A 23,133-nucleotide genomic window follows, 5' to 3' on the forward strand; every position below is an offset into this window, starting at 1 on the left:
TGAAGGCGTGACTGCGTCATATGTACAGCTGTTAGCACCACCTATGATGAATGTTGCCCGATACTTTCCATTGTAAGACCCTGTTTTCAAAGCTTTGCCAGACTTTAAGCATGGGATGAAATTTGCCATGCTGGGTGTCTGCAACAGACTGAAACGTTGGGGAAATTTCAGCTAAAACAGTTCAGCAGTTTCCAAGAATGAGGCTAGGGAGAACTACATTCTTTGGCCCATGTTAAAAAAAAAATGCCCAGCTGCTTCATTAAGAAGCTCAAGCATCTCCATGCTCTGGAGCAGCGACTTGAAATGTGGCAGGGGACGTTTCCCTGGAGCCAGGGAGGTGCCTTTTGCCAACACTGAAAATTCACCCAAACTTGGCCAAGTTATAAGCCTCTAAAAAATCTCAATGTGCACTAGATGGAGTTTGGCAACTCAAGCCACGGAGGCTTCCATCCGCACTGAGCATGCCCCGTCCCGCCCCTGCTCCTCCAGGTGGCTGGACTGCACATGTGCCATCCACACACAGCGCCCGAGCATGAGCCAGCCTGGCACGGCAGAGGACTGGCCTGTGGCTGCTCTTTGCCACAGTGCGGGGCTGCAGCAGGCACCAGAAGTGACAGCGGGGAGCCTGTCTCTCCTGGGCTCTCCCTTACCCACCTGCTGGGCCCAGGCCACATGGAGGAGGAGGAAGAGGGGTGAGGAAGAGGGAAGATACAGGGTGCGGGACAGGAGCTAGGGACCAGATCCAAAGGGAGAGGAGCAGGCGAAAGGACAGGAGCTGGGGGGTGAAGGGGATGGGGCAGGGACTGTACCTGGGTTGGGGAAGCAGGGGTAGAAGAGTCTGTGACCACAACTACGCCCTCCTCTCTAGAACCTGGAATGGAACCCAGGGTTCCCCTCTCTGCATTCCTCCCCTGTCAGCTTGCAGCCCCTATGCCAAAGCGTGTCTCCATCCCGCTCTAGCGCTGGGTCCCCACAGAAGGTAGCAGCCTTCTACTGCATCAGTTACACCCGGTAGATTTAAAGATCACAACTCTGCTGAGGACCCATGTGTCTGGATGTGGGTCCACAGCATGGAATGTTTTTTTTTTTCCCAGTGTTCAATTTTATTTATTTGTTTAAATGAGGAAATGATGTCCCAAAGAGTTACATTACAGAACATTAAGGTTGCAAAGTGAAGCCCTGCCAAGTTAGGAATGCCAGAATGAAGGCTGCCAGTCCAGCTTTAATCCTTGTGCGCATGCATTGTGATACCTTCTTTCATGACATGAACCCATGCCATCACAGAGTACTGTTTACACCAAAATGGCTAGGTCCCATTTGATGTGAATGGAAGGTACGATTGTTAAATCGATGTGTTGGGAAGGAAGGTGGCTGGGGAGGAGCAAGAAAGGAAATTCTGCTGTGAGAAAATACAGCCTTGCCAAGATTACCAATGTTTATTTATATTTGTGTAAAGCACTCAGCAGGGGCAGTGTCTAGGTCCTGGACAGATCATTAAAAGCCCAATTTCTTTCCGAAAGAAGCATATTCTCGGGTTTGTCCAATCCTTAATTGGCTAGGACCTCTGGCTGGCTGGCTTTCTATTACATCTAGCGACTACAGCTCTACATGTGACCCCTGGACTTGGAGCTGTGGGCACAGGGACTGGCTCTTTGGACCCAGTCCACACACAGGGGACAGATACAAGGCGGAGTTAGGTGGAAGTCAGAGTTTCTTTGATGGAAAACTTGCCATTCAGTGAAATGGAAAGTGTCAGCGGAAATGTCTGTTTTTATTGAAGGGGGGGGGTCACTGAAAAACCGAAATTCTTTTAGTTGCCAAAATCCCCCCCAAAATTCAAAACACGTTTATTTTAATGGGGGGGGGGACGACAGAAACACACAAAAAATAAAGAAAAATTGGTCGGGGGAAGAAAACCGATTCCCACCCGGCTGCGAAGAGTGCCCGGCAAGTAACTGATTTCTCGGTTAAACCAGCGCGCCCCTTGTGCGAAGAGAAGCCCTTTGTCCCTTGCCTGTACAGCCCCAAGCACACCAGGCCCCCAGCCCTTCCCGGGGGCGGGGGTGTCTGTGTGGCTGCAGGGAAACACCCAGCTTCTCTTATTAACAAGGGACGGGCAGCAGCAACAGGCGCAAACGGACCGGGGGGGGACGGGGACAAGAAATGGCGGGTCACTCTTGGCCAGACAAGCCCGCGGACGAGGAGGAAGAGCCGCGGCGGTCAGGCGGGGCCGGGGCCGGGGCCGGGGCCGGGGTGAGGCCAGGCCAGGGCTCCCAGGCACGGCGGGAGAGGCGCCCGGGGCTGTAATCCCAGTTCCTGGGCTCATTTATTACTCACCTAATCGCGCAGGGAATGTGTCTCTCTTCCAAGCCTCGGGGGTGGGTGGGCGCGGGCGGGACACCCTGAAACCCTCAGCCGAGGGACTTTGGGGGCGTTATTCCGGGAGGCCGGCTGTGAACCCCCCCGCCCGCGGGTCCCAGGCTCGGACAGCGGGGAAAGGTTACAAACAACGCACAAAGAAACCGCACTGCGCGGGGCAGCAGCCCAGGGCCGAGTAGGTATTTACAGCCGTGAGTCACAGCTGATCTTTGCAGGGCGCTGATTGAGTAAGAGGAGCGCGATTTCAGGAAATGTCATTGAGATGGGGGGGTCGGGGGGGCTTTCTCCCACATCCCTTTCTTTTGCTCTGCAGCAACCCAGAGACAAGCGGGTGGGGGCTATAGGGGAAATACTATAGGATCTCTTCTGACTAGGGTTTGTAAATTTCTGTCCCCCCATGGGGGCGGGACCGGGCAGGGTGAGGCGGGGCCAGAGACGTATTAAGAAGCTTGTCAATTTCAGTTGTTCAGACTTGCTTAGGACTTTCCAAAACTTGTTGGTGTTTCTGCCCCCCCCCCCCACCTCCCCCTTCCACTCTGCTCCTCTTTCAGGCATTTCTCAAGATCTCTTGAAATTTAAAATTGGGGTGTGGGAAATACACACCCGGGAAAAAATTTGAGGGGAACCCCATTCCCCATTGGGAACATCTGCCGGGGAGAAAGGAACCATTTCTGCCCCTCGAGGTGGAGAACAACCCCCCAGGCTCCCACACAAAAGTGCTGAAATATGATCACTTTTTTGTTCCTTTGGCTTGGTCTTTCTCGAGTGGAATCCTTGACATGTAAGTAACGCCGCATTCCGTTCTCTCCCGGGCCTTTTCTCGGTAAGGTGGGCAGCAGATGCACGGATGTTTTGCAAGTCAGTAATAGACAGTATCTGATGGGACAATGCTAGCAAGAAATCAATAACCGGTTAGGAACTAGCAAAGGTAGGGGTGTGTGTGTGTGTGAGAGAGAGAGAGAGAGAGTTGGGGTTGGGGGGTTATGAGGGAAATAGAAAAATCCAGCAACATGTGGCACGAAAGGGGAATTTTTAAAAGCCTGAAGAAAATTACCTTTGCAGTTGCAAGGTGGGAGAGCGCGCTTGGTAAAAGGGGGTCTCCCGGCCCAGGCAAAGGTGCCTTGCTAGGGACAGAGACAAGGCAGAAGGTCGAGGGAAGGATAGTTTTAGATACCAGGGGAGGGGCAGAGCCCGCCCGGGCCAAGCAAGGTTGTAGAGCAAACGGCCAGTCCATTGCCAAGGGGTGGGGTGGGGCGCGCGGGGTAGATTTTGCTCTGAGCAAAAGTTGAGGCGCCCGGAGTTTTTTAATTCCCAGATAAACGCTTCGGGGTTTGCCCGAGCCCTTTGCCCCGCGCACACGGGATGGCGGGCGCACGGATCTGCCCCCCCCCCAAATGCCGTGCAGGGGAGAGAGGCACCGACAATGGGAGTGGACGCCGGGAAGCTCCGTGCGCCCCTGGCGCAGCGGCCGAGAGGAGAGCGCAGAAATCGGTGGTGCGGGCTGAAAACGCGGCTCCTCCGAGGACCATCTGCAGCAAACCAGGGCGAAATGCCCCCCCATTCCCTCCCTGCACCCGGCCCCCTTGCTGGGGCGGGGCGCTTCCCCGTTGGGGTCTCCTAAGGCCCCTGCCCCTCTTTTTCGTTAATCCTTATTTTTCCTCCTTTGCCATCCCATTCATTTTCTCTCTGTGGATTTCCGAGGCGCGCGGGGTCAGGGGTCCCAGGCTCTATAATAACTCCCCCACCCCAGCCCAGGTTCTCTCTGGGGCCCGTCCCCCCGGTCCCTGCCCATCTGTGCTCCCCGGATCACGCACACACACCCCGTCTCAGGCACGGGGCGAGCCTGGCTGGGCGAGTCCAAGGAGAACGTGCCGGGCTCGGGCCGTTGACATGACAAAGGGTTCCCAGCGCACTGCCCCGGCCCCCAAGCCCCCCGAGGCAGAGGGGAATTTCGCTCCCGCGGGGTCCCAGCCTGCGCGCAGAGAGGGGGGATCTTGTCTGCGGAGAGCCTCCGGAACCGCACCTGGAGAGGGGGATCCCTTTGCTCCGCGCCAAGCGCAAAGGTGGGGGGCTGAGCAGCGAGCCGGGCGGGGGGGCCATAACAAAGGGCTTTATTGCTGCAAATCCAAATCCTCCGCGGCGCGGGGCGCCAAGCCTGGCCCGTCTCCCTGCGCGGGGCGGGCTCTGAGCCCCAGCGCAACAAGGCAGCCAGGGCCCGCACAGATCCCGCGGTGAGATCAGCCGGGGGGGGGCTGAGAAAACCCCCTTCCCCTGGGCTTCGTCTCCCGTCTCCTGCCGCCCAGCCCCCGCTGCTGGGCTTGGGGTGCTCGTTCTGCAGAGCCGCCGCGGGGCGCAGGCTGAGGCCAGGTGCGGGCGGCTCCCCAGGAATGAAGCGTCCTAACCCCCTTCGCGATTTGTGTCCCCCCCCCCCGCGGGTCCACCCACGCCCAGCCCCAGCGGTTCCCTGGGGGAGCTGCCAGCCCAGTCCCGGGGGAGCATCCGCCTGGCCCGGCGACCAGCGATCCGGGAAGCAGCCGGGCAAGGGGACGTGTGCCCAGACCCGCCGCAGGGCTCGACTCCCAGCTCGGGACCTGAAGGGCGCAGCCCCCGTTGAGGACAATGGAGACTCCCCCCTCCCCCACTGAGAACAATGGAGACTCCCCCCTCCCCCATTGAGAACAATGGAGAATCTCTCTTACCCCCATGGAGAACAATAGAAGGGAACCCTCAGTCCCACTCCTGGTCCGTCTGGGCAGTGGAGGCTGGTCTGTTCACTCCGTGGAGCAGAGCAGGCCCTTCAGTGGCTCCTAGGGCCCAGATATTTCCCTCCAGGAGAAGGGTCTGGGCTTTGGGTGGGGGGCAAGTTTCTGCCTCCTTCCGTTGGGATGATCATTTCACCAAGAACAAATCTCTGTGTGTGTGGCTGGGTGTGCTTATCTGTGGGGCGTGTGTCTCTCTGTGTGTAGGAGCAGGGGGGAGTGGGTTTGTGTGTGTGTATTTGTGGAGTGTGTGCCTGCGTGTAAGTGTATCTGTGTGTGTCTCTGTGCGGGGTGTGTGCTTATCTGTGTGTGTCTGTGTGTATCTATAGGTGGTGGGAGTATCTGTGTGTGTGTGTGTTTACCTGTGTGTGTGTATCTGTGTGTGTGTGTGTTTACCTGTGTGTGTGTATCTGTGTGTGTGTGTATCTGTGTGTGTCTGTGTGTATCTATAGGTGGTGGGAGTATCTGTGTGTGTGTGTGTGTGTGTAGCTGTGTGTGTGTGTGTGTATGTAGCTGACCTGTGTGTGTGTGTCTGTGTGTGTGTGTTTACCTGTGTGTGTTTACCTGTGTGTGTAGCTGTGTGTGTGTCTGTGTGTGTGTGTAGCTGTCTGTGTGTGTGTGTGTGTTTACCTGTGTGTGTAGCTGTGTGTGTGTGTCTGTGTGTGTGTGTAGCTGTCTGTGTGTGTGTGTTTACCTGTGTGTGTGTAGCTGTGTGTGTGTGTGTGTCTGTGTGTGTGTAGCTGTGTGTGTGTGTAGCTGTCTGTGTGTGTATCTGTGTGTGTGTGTGTTTACCTGTGTGTGTGTAACTGTGTGTGTGTGTGTCTGTGTGTGTGCGTGCATCTCAGAGCAGGGAGTGTATTTCCTAAGGCCCCAGAAGTGCTGTTAACACAAATTAGCCTTTGGTTCCTGGAGCTCTGTTTTTGTTTCCCAAGCAAGGGGCGGGGGGGGAGGAATTCCCTTTCTCCTGGAGCAGGAAGTTGGTGCTTCCTTTTTATGATGGGAATTTCTCAATACGCTCTTCGCCGCAAACACACGGGCTCGCCCGGCCAAGGAGGGCTGCTGCTGTGGTCTGGGAAGCGTTGCCACCCCCCGCCTGGCCCGGGCCGGACAGACCACGCCAGCCACACCTAGGGCTGCAGCTGGGCGCCCGAAACCTCAGCCAGGACAGTCCCGCTCCCAGGCCCCTGTGGTGAGAGCAGGTGCCCGCGACACCGCTGCTGTGGGCTGCTGGGACTTGGGGCTTCCCTCCCGCTCGGTAGCCTGGCGCTGTACCTGGCCAGTACGACCCAGGCAGGCTCCGCAGCGCCGAGCCTTGTTCCCTGACGGGCAGTAAGGAGCGTGCAATGACTTATTTAATGATTGATTCACAAGAACCGTTAGCAGTTAATCATTAAACAGCAAAAGCTAATTCTTCGGGACTGAAATAGCAGCTAAGCTGGGGTCCTGCCAAGGAAACTCACCCAAACGGAGGAATTTGGAGTTAAAGCCACCTGAGGGTCTCAGAAGTGTGGCCAGCTTCTCTCCAGCGGGGGGCCCATCCTGCACTCCCATTACACTGAAGTCAATGGAAGTTTTGCGTGGGCAGGGCTTACAGGACCAGGCCCCAAGTGTGAGGCAGTCCCTGGGCACTCCTGAGTTAATACTGTGTGGGTGGCATTTGCTGTGTTAGTGGGGTATCCCACATGGCAGCTGGCCCGGGCATTGCTCTGGTCAGCAGGGTCCCAGGTGAGCGGAGACATTGCTGTCCAAGTCTGGAGCTGTTCGATGGGCACCTACATTGGCAGGGGGTGATTGTTTAGGGGGTTTGTGGCCAGATTAGGGTGAAGGTAAGAAATTCAAGCTCAGTTTGAGGACAAACCTTGTCTGTTAGGCTGGGGAGCAGTCCTCCCATACAGAACTGCCTTGGAGTCTGTGTTTTCAGGTACCCTCCTGGGGAGAACTGGGCTAGATGTGACCTGCCAGCCCTAACTGCCTCCTTGGGTAACTCGCCTGATTTCACTAAAGTTCAGTGGATTCAGCCCTTTGATGCTGGCTGGAGTACTCCTATGCACGGACAGGTGATCCAAAGGGACAGCCAGAGACGCAGCAGGGTCTGCTAAATGCACAGGGCTGGGGGAGAGCAGGGAACGTGCATTTCAGTGGCTTGTCTGGAGCTGCCGTTGGGCAGGGGGGAGTGTGCCCTTTTCCTAAATCTCCAGAGTCTATGGTCAAAAGTATTTTACCCCCTTTTTGCTATCAGGTTGGTGGGGGAGGGGGACGGTACCTCTAGGCTGGTGACACGTTCTCCCATCACAGCTAGAGTCACCACAAAACATCCCAGAAGAGGGTGAGAATGGAAGTGGCCAGAGAGATTCCAACGAGAACACAGCAAGCCAGGCACCGTCCTGTGTATGGCATTTCTGTTGCCCCAGCAGACTTGGCAAGATGTCCACCCAGGGACTCACACTTTCCTATGGGTCTCCTGGGCTGTGAGACACGTGTCAAGAACACTCTGGGGAACCTCCCAAGGTATAGACCACAGAACATGAGCCCCAAATCCCTCCTGTGGGGTGTGTGTTGATATCACAGTCTCAGGGGCTGGTGAGGCACTGAGGTGCACAGAGAGGGTGACGTGCCCAGGAAGTCTCATAAGAGAGGTGGGACTGGAACCCATGTCGCTCTAGGCCCTAGCCAGAGCTTTACCCACAAGCTTGTCCTTTCTCCTTGGCAAAGGTAGACTGCTCTGCTCTGCTATTTTATGAACTCAGCCTGCATGAGTGGCTATGCTTAGGGTTGCTTTGAATAATGGAAATAGCAGCCCCCTAGGTCAGTGGCCAGTGTGTCATTTTCAGTCACTTATAACTTTATACGTTTGGGAGCCAGTTTTTTTCAATCCTGTCCAAGGCACCCACCCTGCATGAAGACGAAGCCCATGCTAACTGTGACATGCAGAAATGAACCCCTCCGAGTGACCAGAACTCAAAAATAAATCCAAACCACTTTTAAAATGGCTAATTCCCCCCACCCACACATTTGACTTTATTGATTTTGATAAAACATTTTAAAAGATTCACTTTTGAGCTGGGGGATGGAGCATGAGAAATGCAGCCTCAAAATGAGAAAGGGGAAAAAAACGGTAGGGGAAGATTGTGAAGGAATAAAGGATGTGTCCGAAATGGCTCTTTCGGTTGGGATTTCTGAGGTCTGTCACGTCACTTTGGCCCAGCAACAAGGGGATCTGTGCGCCACATTTCCCAGGATCTGCGGGAATGTTAACTGTATTTTTTACACAATTTGAAACCATACAAATTCTCCTTTGTTTTCCCCTTTGGGGATCTTGCAGATAATTATTTTTTTAAATCTTTACAATTCCCAGTTAAAGCACGCTCTTGCTGTGTGATCTCAGAGGCTTTTCTCTGAGACTTTTTCCCCCTTTCCCAGACATTTAAACTTCCAATATAAAAATAAAATGAAATCCAGCCCTTCAAAAGAAAAGAGTAAATGCTCCTGACACCTTGGACGTGTGGTTTTACTTTATAGTATTACTTAGCACCTGATCAGCGTTCTTTTAAAAAAAAATAGGAAAGTAATAAAACTTCTAGCAGGTATTTTAGTTCTGAGTTGTACATTCCACACATTGACTGTGTCTCTCTGGCCCATTCTTCTCCAATCTGAAAACTTCACACTTTTCCCTTTTAAAACACATGTTCATTTCTGGGTCTGTCTCGAAAAAACACTGCTTAAACAATTGGCCCCTGCAGACACTCCCTCTCTAAGGCTTTGCGTGGAGGACGGGAAATGTGTCTGTTTTATGACATTCGTACGTGTTTCCAGTGGTGTTTAGATTAAGATTTACTAGAATTAGGGTCCAGAGCATTGGCCCCTTTTATCCTCAGGGCTTCAGCTTTCTCATTGAGAGCTCCTCAGGGTTTGCCTGATGGAGGAAACGCTGGTGGATGGAAATGCTTGTGTGCAGCATGATTATGTTTTCAGAGGCCCTTTCGGAGGCCGAGGCGCGTTCTGTCCTACACATCGGGCTGGACGTTCTGAACTGCAGAGATTCATCAGCCACACCATCAGGGGCTCGTTCACGTCATTCCAGGGGCTCTCAGACCATACAGCAGCTGGACGGGCCTTTGTTTGTTTTTAGCAAAGGGGAATGTAAAGCTTTGTGTAGCTCCCATACTGCACACTCCCCAGTGGCAGCTCTGCACGCTAGAGACAAAGGTCCCCTCTGGGCTTTGGTTCCTCATCTCATTCAGGCATCTAGTTATGCTGAGGCCATTCTACGGGGCTAGCCTAGGACCATGCTGACTAAGCTGGCCCAAGAGAAAACACCACCCCCTTGATAAGCGATGTCAAGGTATCCCCTTGCTAGGCAGCCCTGTTCGTGGGCAGTGCCAAACACGTGCCAGGCATAACGAGGCCCTGAGCCTTGTCTGGGGGCCTCTAGGCACTAGCACGATATAAGGAAATAGCAATAAAGTGGGGACCCCAGTTTGCCACTGGAATACCAGGGCCCAACTCTGTTGACTTCAGGGATTGCACTGTGGACTCAGCTCCTTGCCCAGCACCTGTACGAGGCTGTGGCTTAAGGCTCAGTGTGTTCTTTTGTCATCAGTGCTGCGGGCAGGGAGGCTGCAGGCTGGCAGGGTTCGGTTTTGCCTGCCAGCTGTGGGGAGGGGCTTTGGGAGCTTTTAGGGTGCTGCCAGGGGCTCTGAGAATTAATCCCAAATAAATGCACTGTCTAGCTCACTGAGGTGCAATTCGCCTCTGGGCAGAGGGCCACAGGGGGAAGATCACAGCCAGGAGCAGAAAATTAGCCTTTTGGAGAAGCAGTTGCCTGGCTGACAAAGCTCTGAAGTGGCATCTGCTCAGCAGTGGTCGATTATAATATCTCCAGGGCAACCAAAGTGGTGCTGGAACATTAAGCGTGTTAGTCTCCATTAGATGGAGATCGGTGGCGTTTTCCATATTTTGATGGCTAGAAATGTTGTGTAAATCTCCAAGAGCTTGGCAGGGTGGCCCTGTGGCACAGAGGGTGGAATATAAACAAACAAATAAACTAAGCCCTCAGCAAACCCTTTAATATACATGCTTAACCACAGGTTTCAGAGTAGCAGCCGGGTTAGTCTGTATTTGCAAAAAGAAAAGGAGGACTTGTGGCACCTGAGAGACGAACCAATTTATTTGAGCAGAAGCTTTCGTGAGCTACAGTTCACGGCATGCATCCGATGAAGTGAGCTGTAGCTCACGAAAGCTCATGCTCAAATAAATTGGTTCGTCTCTAAGGTGCCACAAGTCCTCCTTTTCTTTATGCTTAACCACGTGAGAGGTTCCAGGCAAGTTAGTGGTACCTCTAATAAAAGCATGGCCTTAAGAGTGGTGCGGCGTCAGGGCGTAAAATGTTCTCGGTGTCTCTCTCCGATGACTGGAGTGAGATAAACACAGCGACTCTCTATGTACACTTCGGGCTGCACTGTCAAATGGAGGCATCTGAGCTCTGTGTCAACCAGGGCACAGGGCAGGAGTGCGATTGTAACAGCTCGCCCCCTTTCAGCAGCTGGTGCTTAGGAGTGCAAACTGGTGTGTGCAGACGAGCGTGATGCTCTGGGTGCACACTGTGCTCCTGAGTGTAGGGGATGGATTGGCAGGTCTAAGCTTTGACCCAGCAAAGCTCTCAGGTGCTGGGCAGCAGAACCTCACGCTGCCTGACCCTGAGTGCTTGGGAAAAATCACCACGAGTTTCGGCACCTAGGCTCCTGCACAGCGAATGGGGCAAGAGAAGCCCCTTAGACTGTGATTCACAAAAGCCAGTGGGCTAGGCTCTCCCATGGGAGATGCCAACCAGAGGGGTCCCCAAGCTCCGGGGGACGCCTGCTTCTGCTCCAGTTCTCAGCCAGGAACCCGCTTTGGACTCCAGTGCCTCCTGCTGGTTTGGGGAGGAGGAGGGGTAGTCCTGTGAGACAGACTCTGTCACCTGGTGGTTAGAGCAGGAGGAGTCCTGTGCATCACCGTGGGCCGAAACTGGACGTAGGTGCCTACAACAGGGACTTGTGCTCCCAACTCAGGCCTTACACACATGCTTAAAGTTAAGCAGTTCTCCAGGGCCTTGTTGAATTGGAGCCCTCCAGAACTGGGTTTATCGGACCAGCTCTGGGTCCGTGATACTTCCCCCTCTGGTGGGGGGAGGTCTGGCTGTGAATGTGTTTTTAGAAAAAGTGTTTCCACAGTTGCTTTTGAAATCCCCTTTGCCACGAGCCCCACCCACCAGCCATGGGCAGCCCCGTAGGCTATCAGAAACCAAAGCCAAAGCAAACCACATAAACAATCCCTGCCCAGGCAGCGGTGAGCGAGAGACACCTTCTCCACTGACACAATCAGCTTATTCTTGGAGAGAAACCCACATTCAATTTAGATCTCACTGTTCATGTGGGAAAAAGCTGCCAAACCTGCCTATATAAATCCCAGGCATCTCCTAGGTTTTCATCAGAAGAGCAAGGGAGGATTTTTACCCAGCAGGCAGACCACAGTCTATTTGGGGGAAGAGCTAGAGGTCGAGCCACGTAAGAGATTGTTCCTTGATTTTTTTTCTTTTTTTTTTCTTTTTTTGCTGCAGATCCTGCAGTCATATCCCCCCAAGATCCAACTCTGGTGATTGGCTCTTCGCTCACCGCCACTTGCTCAGTGAACTCTGACTTACACCTGAAAGCAGAGGACCTGTACTGGACTCTGAATGGCAGACGGCTCCCCCCAGAGTCCTACAAGGTCCTCAATGGCACCACCCTCAGCGTGGCTCTAGCCAACCTGAACGGGTCGAGGCAGCAGTCAGGAGATAACCTGGTGTGTCACAGCAGAGACAGCAGCATCCTGGCTGGCTCCTGTCTTTATGTGGGATGTAGGTTCGCAGTGCGTCTGCGTCGAGAGATGTTGTTTTGCCCCAAACACCCCAGTCACAGACAGGAAAACAAACCAGCCCAAATTCATCCCCGGTACAAGTCTGCTGAGTTGGGAGCTTACACAGGGATGAATCTGGCTACACAGGGATATTTACCTTGTTCATTGATAAACCTTAACTTTAGATTGCTCCTCTCATCCCAAGGGGTCCCAAAGCAGTTTAAGGACTGTATGGATACAGCAGTCACTGCCCACCCACTGACATGCAGCTGTTTCTGGGGTGGAACATACTGGGCAGCATTGCTCAATAGCTTTTAGGAGGGGAAATTAAGAATAACATCTCTAATCAAAACTGCCAAGGGTATTTAGAGGGGGACAGAACCACTGGAGGGAATTTGGCCCAAACACTAGGCTAAATGCTCCAGCTCTTGTCAGAAAAGTTCCACCGGTTTCTACCAACAACAAGATGTTCAGAGAGATTTTGCTTCTCTTCCAGATGAGAAGCCACGTTTTGTCATGTGTCCACCTGTTTCATTAGGGGCTGAGTATTTCATTAGAACAAACGGAGTAATTTAAAACAGTGTTGTTGGTTACCAAGAACACGAGTCAGAGAAGCCCCTGCAATATTAACAGTAATTTGTACACTAATCATTTGCACCTGTAACGTCCTTGCAATAATTTGCACTAACTGCTCATTTCCCAGCATTAATTAATGGAGCTCTGAGCCTGGGAGTTATCAGAGCTGGCTTTAGCCTCTGCATGTGAGAACACAACAACAGAAAGACTATTTGGCAATCACTGGTAAAATTACAGTTGTCCAAATCAATGATCATAAGATTTTATCTTAGGCTATTTTAAGGACACTTCTAGGAGTTTCTCAGAATACAGAGGCTTAACTAGGAACAGAACATCGGGGTTTTTTGGGTTTTTTTTTTTTGGTTTGTTCCCAAAAGAAAACTGTTTCAGATCCCAGCTCAGCAACAGAATAAATGGACGGATGTTTAAAAAAAACACCCCAACCCAACAAAAGCACTTACATTTAAAACAAAGAGCTGGAAATCATTTGCTCTTTCATGCACCTGCCAAGACCTGAGTTCAGGAGCCTGTCTTCCTCCTACAACAGTGGGTGGTTTTGTTGGCACCCAGCTCAGGGCATTTTCCTGTATTCCCTGGGGTGTTCTGGATGTTGATGATGTCATCCACGCTTGCGTGGGAATCACAGAATCCTGACCTTGGGTCTTCGCAGGTGAGTGACAAATGAGCTGATTTTAGTTGAGCATCTAAATGCATTTAGTCAGGGATCTTAAAACAGTTTGTTAAACAAACCAAAGTTCTCTGGCTCAGCCCTTGTAAGTCTCTGTGCTGCTTTGAGCTGGGGGAGCTTTGGCGGTTTCTTTGCAGAACGGGTTTCATGTCAAGGGTTCTTTTCCCTTTTAGTGCCACCAGAAAAACCAGTCAACATAACCTGCTGGTCCAAAAACATGAAAGACCTCACCTGTAAATGGGCCCCTGGCACAGAAGGCGAGACCTACCTCCACACCAACTACACCCTCAAATACAAACTCAGGTATGGGCAAGATGGGGCAGGGGGAAGGGAGATAAATTCCTGTTATATTTTGGGAGGCAAGTGTTGCAGCAAAAGACCTACAAAGAGGGGAACCAGTATGCAACTCCTCCAAGTTCCAACCTGCCCACCCCGTAGGGGAAAGACAGGCTGCAAGCTCTTGCCATCCAATCAGCACCATTGGCCAGCATGTGCAATGAGTTTGGTGGGGCTCAGTCTGATTCCTAACAGGCTTCTCCTTGCTGGCAGCCTGAGAGAGGCCAAGGACTGTATGAGCAGGGAGACCCAGGCAGGGTGCAGCCCAGGTGAAGCATGTCCTGCCACTGCTTCTTCTACACATGCTCTCAGGGAGGTTAAGAGGAGTGTGTGGCTAACACGCATAGTAGTGTGTGCCTGGACTCCTGGGTTCTATTCCCAGCTGTGGGAGGGAAGCAGGGGTTAGGGCAGGGGGTTGGGAGCCAGAACTCCTGGGTTCTATTCCCAGCTAAGCCACTGACTCTGTACCTGTCCTTGGGCAATCTCTCCCTGCTTTGGTTTTCCCATCTATACAATGGGGCAAATGGCACTGACCTAGTTCCTGGGGGATTGTGCGCATTATTCATTAGCATGTGGGAAGTGCTTTGAGATCCTTGGCTTTAAGGCACATAGAAGCACAAAGAGTCTTTGCTTTCTGGATAAATAGCATAAGTTGGTGTTTGGGGCTGGGAATCTAACACCTTGCAAAGAGACGCTGCAAATATTAAACAGCAGATGAATGAATCACAGTTCCTGTTAGGAGCAGTTAACTCCTGTGTTAATATGGAGGCTGTCGACTTGGCAATGCTGTCCATGCCTAGTGCTCAACGGATTAATACCGAAAGAGCTCAGTGACATCAAAAGCTGCCAGTGAGGAAACCAGACACATCCCGGCTTAATGCACGAGAACCAATGTGCATCCGCAGAGTTCCGGAAGCAGTTTCAGCTGTCCATGGAAGGTTGGATGGAAACCAAGGGCCAAATTTTCTGCTGGTGCAAACTGACTGAATTGACTCCAGAGCCAACTCGACCTGACGGGTGGGCTGGTGCCTCTTGTTTGCAGGTGGTACGGCCGGGATAACACGTGCCAGGAGTATCGCACTGCAGGGCAGTACTCCTGCCACATCCCCAAAGACCTGGCTCTTTTCACGCCCTACGAGATCTGGGTGGAGGCCTCCAATCGGCTCGGAGTGGCTGTCTCTGAAGTCGTCATGCTCGACATTCTGGACGTGGGTGAGACATTGGCTTGTGCCGCCCCCTCCCTGCACGGGGTCACTGCTCGCATGGTTCCCGCCTCTCTCTCTTTCCTTCCTTCCCATTTTTGGCGGTTTTTAAAGGGGGTTTTTTTTAGACTAGATTTTTATTTTTGAGAGGGGGATTTAAATCCTTCAGAAACAGCCCATGGTCTCCACCTCCTCCCCAGCCTAGGAGGGGTTTAGCCACCCCATTGGGTGCTCCAGGGTGGAATCCCAGCACAAGGGTCTTCCATGGAAACCTCCCATTCCTGCCAGCTCCCCGTGAGGCTGGGCGCACCATTGTGGGGCTGACTGCCGTGGGAAGCAGTAATGCACAGGGGAGGAGAGGGGAGGCGAAGGATTTCAAAGTCTGGTGGGAAGGCATAGGGCAGCCCATCCCTAATTACCAGCACACCTCTGCTCCCAGCTAACCTCCTTCCTCTGGAGCCGAGCGGCTCTGGTAATCCGAGCCCTGGCTGCTTGGAGCAGTGCAGAGGGGAGTTGGGGGGCTTCTCACACGCTAAAGAGCTGCTGACACCTCATGGAGAATGTTACAGCCCATTGCAGCGAGACCTGATCCTTCCTTGAGACCTACAGTCTCTGCATTCCCCTGCCCTCCTCCTGCACTGCCTGCAAACAGGATAGTCCCTGCCCTGCTCCTTCTCCACCTGGAGCCACAGCCCTCCCAACTGTGATGTCACAGCCAGTTGCTGCGGCGATGACTGTGATGTCACACACAGGGGATCATGACCTCAGCTGTGGGGGGAGGCGTAGCGGAGCTCCAAGAGGGACCAGGATCCTGGGTTCATGGCATCCTCCCTGGTAATAGAGAAGGACGGAGAAGGGCAACAGGAAATGGACGATATGTGAGCAGAATTGCTTCTAATCTAATTAGGATGTTTCTCCAAGTTTTCCTGGAGGCATCTGCTGCTCCTTAACCCTTTCTGCCCCACAAGGCACATGGCCAGGAAATGGGCTCCACCCCCATCCTGGGGTCTGCTGCCAGGCCAAGGCAAGGGGGGCAGGGCTGCCACATGACCTGAGACCAGATGTCCAGCCTGCATCGCGGAGAACACAAAACATCCCTGGCTCATGGCCGGAGGAAGAAATGCCCGTTTCCTCTTGTGTCGTATACTAGGGAGGCAGAGTAACCCAGCACGATGTGCTGATCCATGGGGCCCCCCAGGAGGCAGATGTCACATCCCCCTCGCAGACCAGGAATGGGCAGTTGCTATGGCCCAGTATGGGGAGGGGGTGCCCCCCATTGCACACGAACCAGCAACAACAGCAAGGCGAGCGAATGTCCCAGGCAACAGGAAGGGCAGCAAATGCCCACTGATTGCCCTCGCAGCAAACGGGGAAAGAGGCTAAAAGAAAGGTTTCATTCAGAGCTCCCTGCAAGTCCCAACTCTCCTCCCTTCCGCTTGTGCACCTGGCTGGTCTAGAGCAGCAAAACACTGTGGGTGCTTGGTCCTGCCCCCCAGCCCTAGGAGGGTCAGAGAGGCCCCCCAGTGGCTTGGGTGTTCATCACACCCACACCCCACCCCCTGAGCCCTCCCCCTGGGCTGGAGCATTAGCAGCTTACTTCCCTGGCCGGAGAGGCACCAGTGGGCCCTGCAGCCACATGAGGATCCTGCTCCCAAGTGCTCCCTGCACCGTGCTCTAGAAGCCACGAGAACGGGAGAGCTGCCTGCATGCAAGGTGCTTTTACGCTTTACACCTTACTCGGCCCGGGCATGAAAGTAACTGGACACAGGAGCAGATTCCTGCCTGAAAGCCTCCCCTGGAGGAGCAACCAAATCCCTTCCCAGGCCTTGTAAAAACAGGAGCTGGGACTGGCCACAGCTGCCGTCTGGCCAGGCCCTATTGCTAGTGACTCCCTGTCTCCCCGCACAAGCACTGTCTATCTCTCTGTGGCGTCTTGGGCCCCCTAAAAGCAGCACTCCGGCTATTCATTTAGGTCACGCCAGCAGCCCTCTCCCTGGCATTGCCTGTACTTGGTCCCCTTAACACGTCTTCTCCCCCTGGCAGTCACCACCGACCCACCGGCAGACGTCACCGTGAGCCGAGTCGGGGACCTGGAGGACCAGCTGAGCGTTCGCTGGAGCTCCCCGCCTGCGCTGAAGGATTTTCTGTTTCAAGCCAAGTATCAGATCCAGTACAGGGTGGAGGACAGTTCGGAGTGGAAGGTGAGCATAAGGGAGCCCACACGTACCCCAGGACTCCAGGGGACAGCACCTCACCCAGGTGGCCAGGAGACTGGAACCATGCACGCCTGCTTAGAGAGGGACTGGCCTGGTCCTGGTGCTCAAAGTCCGGCCTGGGCCTGGCCTGTCCCTCGCTCAGCGCAGGGCCGGGGGTTCCACAAAGGCCACGGGGTGCTCTGGGCATTCTTCCTCCCCAGAGAATGAGCTCCGTGTGGATCTCTGGGTATCGAGGGAAGGCGAATTCCAGGGCGCAGCTGCCAGCTCTGCTACAGGCTGGACCGTGCCTGGAACCCGCCCTCCTCCTCTCCCGGCAGGTCGTGGACGACGTCGGGAACCAGACGTCCTGCCGGCTGGCAGGGCTGCGGCCCGGCACCGTGTACTTCGTCCAAGTCCGGTGTAATCCCTTTGGCATCTACGGTTCCAAAAAGGCTGGGATCTGGAGTGACTGGAGCAACCCCACAGCGGCCTCAACTCCTCGCAGCGGTGAGCAACGTGGCCCCGCGGCAATAACCGTGGCAGGGGAGGGGAGAAGGGGTCCCTCTGAGTCCTCCGTGCTATCACGGCCTTCAGGCCACAGGGGAGGAGGCTGGGGCAATGCCGTGCCCCGGAGCACCTGCCAGGGACCCAGCCGATCTGCATGGGCCACTGGAGAGCAGAGCCCAGGCGGAGAGGCTGCAGCGAGGGGCCTCGGGCTGGCAGCGGGTACTTGGCCCATGGGCTCCCAGCTGGCGGGAGGGAGCCAGGTGAATGCTCTCGGCCATCGGGTACCTCGGGATTGTGGTGCTGGGCACTTCCCTGCAGCCAGGCACTATGCTGCGGGATGGCAGGAACCATCGATGCCCTGCCCAAGAGGTGCTGCCTGGCCTGGGGTGAGGCGGAGCCACTCCCCCCAGATGGTGCCTGGGGGCTCTGACAGCTGGGGCAGCTGCTATGGAAAAGCCAGCACTGCAACTCCACCTTCTCCAGCTGAGGCTCTCGCTCGTCACAGCCCCCCAGTTTTTTTGCCTTGGAGGGGTCCCTCCAGGCTTCCCAGCAGGCCAACAGCCTCTGCAATGCTCCCATCCCAGCCAAGGGTGGGGAGCGAGAGACCAAGGCCGGAAATCCAGCCCAGCGCCTCCCCCCAGATGGCTCGGAGCGCCGACTCCCCTATTCCTCCCGGAGATGTAACTTTCCTTGGCGTGCCGGGGGTCTTGGCACCCCGCCAGCTGCTGGAGTTCAGGGTCACCCCTCCCCACCCCCCTTGGCTCTGGCAATAATTAGATTAGCATTCAGTCCTGCTGGGGCAGCCATTCCTCCTGCGCCATATGCAAATTGGCTGCGATTCGCATTGTTTTTTGGGGGCCGTGGGGTTGGAAAGGGAGGGGGCAGGCGGGCCGGGGGGGCGGGGCAGGCTGCCGAGGCCCCAGCAGCCCAACCTCTGCTTCCCCACTTTCCGGAGCGCAAGGGACGTGCGGAGAGGTTGTTCCCCCCTTGGCCCCGCTCTGTGCCCGGCACCTGGATTTCTTGCAAAGGAGCCAATTTGGAGCTCTGATTTCCCAGCAGGGAGAGAGCGAACCTCGTTTTCACCCCTCGCACTGCGCCAGCATGGCCCCGCCGCTCAGCAGGGCTCTCCTGCCTTTATTTATTATGTGACTTTGATGTCACGCCTTCCCTGGGCATTTGTAACACGGGACCACTGGGGGATTTGCCCTAGTTTTGGAACAGCTCTGCCCCACCCTGGCCCTCGCTGGGGGACCCGCAGGCTCAGCACCTTGACTACACAAGAGGGGGAGCACGGGACCCCCACAGCTGCTCCCAGCCAAGAAAAGCCGCCGGAGGGAGCGGGATTCTTAGGCAGACGGAAGATTTTAGGTCACATTTGGAGGCATTAAAACTCATAGGAGGGTCCTGTCTAGACAGCTTTGAAAATCGCCTTCACAGCCCCCGCCCCAGCCCCAGGGGTAGGAGCCCTCCTGCTTCTGCAGGTGAGCCAACCACTAGGGAACATGCACCGGGGAGAAATGGCCCCCTCTTGTCAGTTCCAGAACAGCAGGGCTCCCGCCCTGTCTTCTGCTGCTGGCACGGCCAGAGCTGGGCCCCAGGCCGCAATTCCTGTGTTGCTCATGAAACCCAGAACGTGGCCAAAGACGGAACTCGTCCAGGGCCACAGAGGTGCTGCTGTTCCTGGGCATCCTCCCCCCGGTATCCCCAGCAGCACCGTGTTGACCCCCTCTGCTCTCCCCGGCCCAGATCGGGTCCCGGGCGTGTGCGACCCCAAGAGCGGTGAGCAGAACACCACACTGCGACGGGAGCTCAAACAGTTCTTCGGCTGGGTGAAGAAACACGCCTACGGCTGCTCCAACCTCAGCATCAAGCTCTACGACCAGTGGCGTGTCTGGCTGCAGAAATCCCACAAAACACGGAACCAGGTAGGTAAGGACCCTTCTCCGATTCCTTACATCTCTGTGCCGAGAGGGAGGCGGGCAAGGAGTTCGGGCGTCAGGTGCCCCCCACCCACGTCACCTCTCCCTGCGAGGAGGAGCAGAGTCTCCAGATACACAAAGCGGCCCCCGTCAGATTCCTGCCGCTGCCCCCCTGGGAGTTGCTCTCCATGGCCCTGAAGGGGCATCTTGCCTGCTGCAGCGCCCACCCTGAGGCAAGGTTTCACCAGCCCCGGTGATCTGGAGATGGGGGCCAAGGCTGGGGCACCTGGGAGCCAGCCCTCGGAGGTGGTCAGGCCTCTGCACTTTCCCATAGCACAGGGGCTGCCCTCTGGATTTATACAGGGTCCCCGGCTCCTGGCACAGTGGCAGCCTTGTACGTGCCAGCCAGTGCCCGGCCTGGCAGAGGGCCCTCATCCACCGGAGGCTGCATTCCTTGCCCCTGGCCATGAGGCTCCTTAGCATCCCCTCCACCTCTGCCCCCCTCGAGGGGAAAGCAGCACGCGCAGGCTCTGGCTGCCCTGCCCCGCTCTGGAGAGGCAAAGCTGCTGCCTGGACATCCTGCCCAGCCAGCCAAGCTCAGCTGCAGCACCTGGGGAATCTGGGTCCTGGGGCTGGCTCTGTCCCCCCCGCCCCACTGGCCTCCCAGAGACATTCCCGCCGGGTCTTGAGCCCGCGGTGCCCCCTGTGGGAGCCGGCCCCAGCCCCAGCGGTTATAGGAGGAAGCAGACGTGCCCTGCATGCTTTACAGTTGCTGGAGGGCGAACAGGCTGACGGGCCACAGACAGGCTGGGACCGGGAGGTTTGCTCTGCGGCTGGCTGGGAGGGCGTGGCGGACATTTGGCTTCGCGGTTCCTGCCTCTGGAAGCTGGGCTGTGCTCTCGTTCTAGGTGCTACCCGGCGATAAGCTGTAGCCCCCGCCGCGCTCGGCAGTGGCAGGAGAGCAGAGGGAGCACTGGGCTGGAGCTGCATGGCACCCGCCTGCGGCTGGACCTCACCCAGCCCTCAGGATTGGGGGGAAGGGTGTGGACTCCCCCCACCCCCCAAAATCATTCTTCTCCAACAGGGACAGTAAGAAAGACTTGGACTTTGACCGGCTTCCCCAGGCTCTCCCCTCCCAGCATCCAGCCCTGCTCCCTGGCAGGGGCCCCTGGTGCAGCCTCCCTGTCACCGCTGGGTGGGGCTCCCAGCATTGCCAAGGCACCCCTGGTGCGGAGGGTCCCTCCCAGCACTGAGGGGGAGCCGTCAATGCACACCCCCGAAGGGGATCAGGCTGCTGTCAGCTGGTGGAGCCTGGACTCCGCTGCAGGTTGCCCCTGAGGCAGAATTAAGAAGCGGGGGGCGGGAATCCCCCACTGGGCAAAGCGCAAACGACAGGCAGGATGCTGCACACGCAGGCCCTGTGCACGGCCCCTTTACACTGCCCACACTTCACCAAAGGGCTTCAGCCTCCGTAAGAATCCATGAAAATGACTGCCACCTCCCCCGCTGGGCCCCCTGGGGGCCCGAAGTCCAGCCCAGCCCTGCCCTCCCCCCCACCCCCCCGAGGTGTCAGGGAAACTGTTTCATTTTCTGGCTCCACATTAAACACCAGAGCGCAGAGCCACGGCCGGGGTTCTCCGAGCATTGGACTCCACATGGACATCACCTCCAGCGCCCACACGGACTCGCTCATTGCACACGCAGTGTCGCGTGGCTTTAGCCAACCCCTAGCTCGGTCTGCGGGGTGAGGGGGGGGAGGGGCGCACCCTTGGTTTTATTTAATAAAGGAAAGAAAACCAGGAAGAAAAAAGATCTGGCCTGAGTGGGTGGAGCAAGGGGCTCCTCCTTGCAAGGCGAGACCCCGATGTGAGCGAGAGCCCTGCGGTAGGGCCCAGCGCTCCGCCCAGCTGACCCCCTCCAGCGCGTCCCACCTCCTCCAGCCATTCCCACGGGGAGACCCATCACTCGGCTTCTTCCGAATCGTACTCGAGGTCCTGGAGAATTTCACTGATTGCCTCCATGGTTTTAATTAGCCTGGGAGAGTGGATGGAAACTATAAATAACGGCCCCACGTGGGGCTGGGAGAGTAAAAGCGGGTGTGTGTGTGTCTGTCTCCACAGGGCTGCACCAGTTACACGTAAGGCGTGACTTTAAACCAGCATATTTAGAGCAGTGCCGAAGGCCGCGTGGCCGCTCTTATTCGGCACCAGCTCAGGGATAATTTGGTGATGCAGAAGTCGATCGGGAACGGGTTTGCGTTAAACCCCAGTAAACCACTCAGACCCAATCTGCCTCCGCCCCAGGTCTGCCCCCAGTGCCGTGTGCGCAGCCCAGGCCGGAGTGCGATGGGCAGCCATGGGCGGCACGGCCCGGTCAGCTACACGTGTCCTGCCGGCCATGGGTGATCACGCTGCAGCCTGGCTGGCGAGCCTGAGCCAGCTCCTCTCTGGGTGAGGTATGACAAGGGGCTGCCGTGCCCGCCCAGCCCTGGCATAGGCCCGAACAAAGGGGTGCTAGGCTCAGGTCCCCTGGCGAAGCTGCGTGCCGGGGTGTGTGTGTGTGCGCGCACGAGGGGCAGCAGCAGAGCCTGGGGCAGGGGGGCTGGAGGTCAGGCCTGAGGTGTAGTGGGGACACCAGCGCCGCTGCAGCCCCTCTCTTGGCGTGGGGCGGCCCTTCACACACCCCAGCCTCACGTCCCCCCCCGGCTCTCCAGTAACGAGTATTTAAACCAAACTGCCCCGTCTGGGGTCCAACTGACCAAGGCTTTACACATGGCTGCCAGGGTTTCTGCAGACCCAACCCCAGCCTCCTGGCTGAGACACCACCGCCCTCCTCCTGGGGCTGCTCCCTGAGCCCTGCCCCTCCAGGCTGGCCACAAAGAAAGCGAGAAGCCTTCCCCACCACAGCCCCCTCCAAGGCCTCCCCGCTGGGCGCAGGCTGCCCGCCTGGAGCCCAGGTCACGCCCTCCCCCCCGAGGGTCTCAGGGCTCCAGGAGGCACCTTCCTCTGCTCCACCCAAAGGGCACATCTTCCCCAGGGCCTGGCTGGATTGCATGACTCACCGGTCACATGACCAGGCTGTGACCCCCCCCCCATCTATCTCCCCTGTGACAAGGGGCCTCGGAAGAGCAGGGGGAGCCCACGGCTGGAATGGGTGGGGGGCTGCAGGTCAGGACAGAGTTTGTGGAGGAACTGGCCCAGCCCCGGCCTACCTTGTCCTTGGCTCTGGCCCAGCGTCTGGGGCGTGGGGCTGGTGGAACTCGCTGCCGCTTTGCAGGTGCCCCTTGCCCATTCCTGGGCACGCTGCAGAGGCCAGGCAGCAGCGATGGGCAGGGCTGTGAGGTGCCCGGTGCAGTGCTCGTGGGAAGGCCCAGCAGGAGACAATCGTGGCGCCATGGTGGGATGACAGGCACCTCCCTCACGGCTGCTGGATACAGGCCATCACCGCGGACCCACAGGCGGGGCGGGGCTCTACCCTGTCTCGGGGGTCGGAGCCCTGGGGCAAAAGGGGAGCTCCAAGTTCCCAGACCAGCCAGTGGTCAGAGTGCCCCAGGGGCTTGGGTACGAAAGGGGAATGCTCTCACCGTTTAGCCTGGCCCTCCAGGGCACAGTGATGGGCAGCCCCTGGTGCCACCAGCCTGGGCTGGCAGCAGCATCAGTGGCATGTCACTGAGCAAAGGAGACAGCGACAGGACTC

At 56.3% G+C, this 23,133-nt stretch overlaps 1 protein-coding gene across 7 annotated transcripts; it reads left to right on the forward strand.

Moving 5' to 3' along the window:
- The first annotated feature begins 521 nt into the window (after positions 1-521).
- Positions 522-21,529, forward strand: CRLF1 (cytokine receptor like factor 1). Of its 7 annotated transcripts, none has more exons than XM_073324509.1 (8): positions 522-692; positions 11,737-12,015; positions 13,452-13,581; positions 14,657-14,826; positions 16,860-17,017; positions 17,350-17,518; positions 19,265-19,447; positions 20,346-21,529. In XM_073324509.1, the coding sequence occupies exons 1-8, from the start codon at positions 533-535 to the stop codon at positions 20,360-20,362; spliced, it is 1,266 nt and encodes a 421-aa protein (XP_073180610.1). In that variant the 5' UTR covers positions 522-532; the 3' UTR covers positions 20,363-21,529. The 7 variants fall into 7 exon arrangements, with proteins under 7 accessions (XP_073180610.1, XP_073180606.1, XP_073180609.1 ...); XM_073324505.1 differs by having other exon boundaries at positions 19,265-19,443; positions 20,207-21,529; XM_073324508.1 differs by having other exon boundaries at positions 19,265-19,443.
- The last annotated feature ends 1,604 nt before the right edge of the window (positions 21,530-23,133 follow it).

The sequence above is a fragment of the Lepidochelys kempii genome, chromosome 25 (genome assembly GCF_965140265.1).
Source record: "Lepidochelys kempii isolate rLepKem1 chromosome 25, rLepKem1.hap2, whole genome shotgun sequence".
Taxonomy (NCBI): Eukaryota; Metazoa; Chordata; order Testudines; family Cheloniidae; genus Lepidochelys; species Lepidochelys kempii.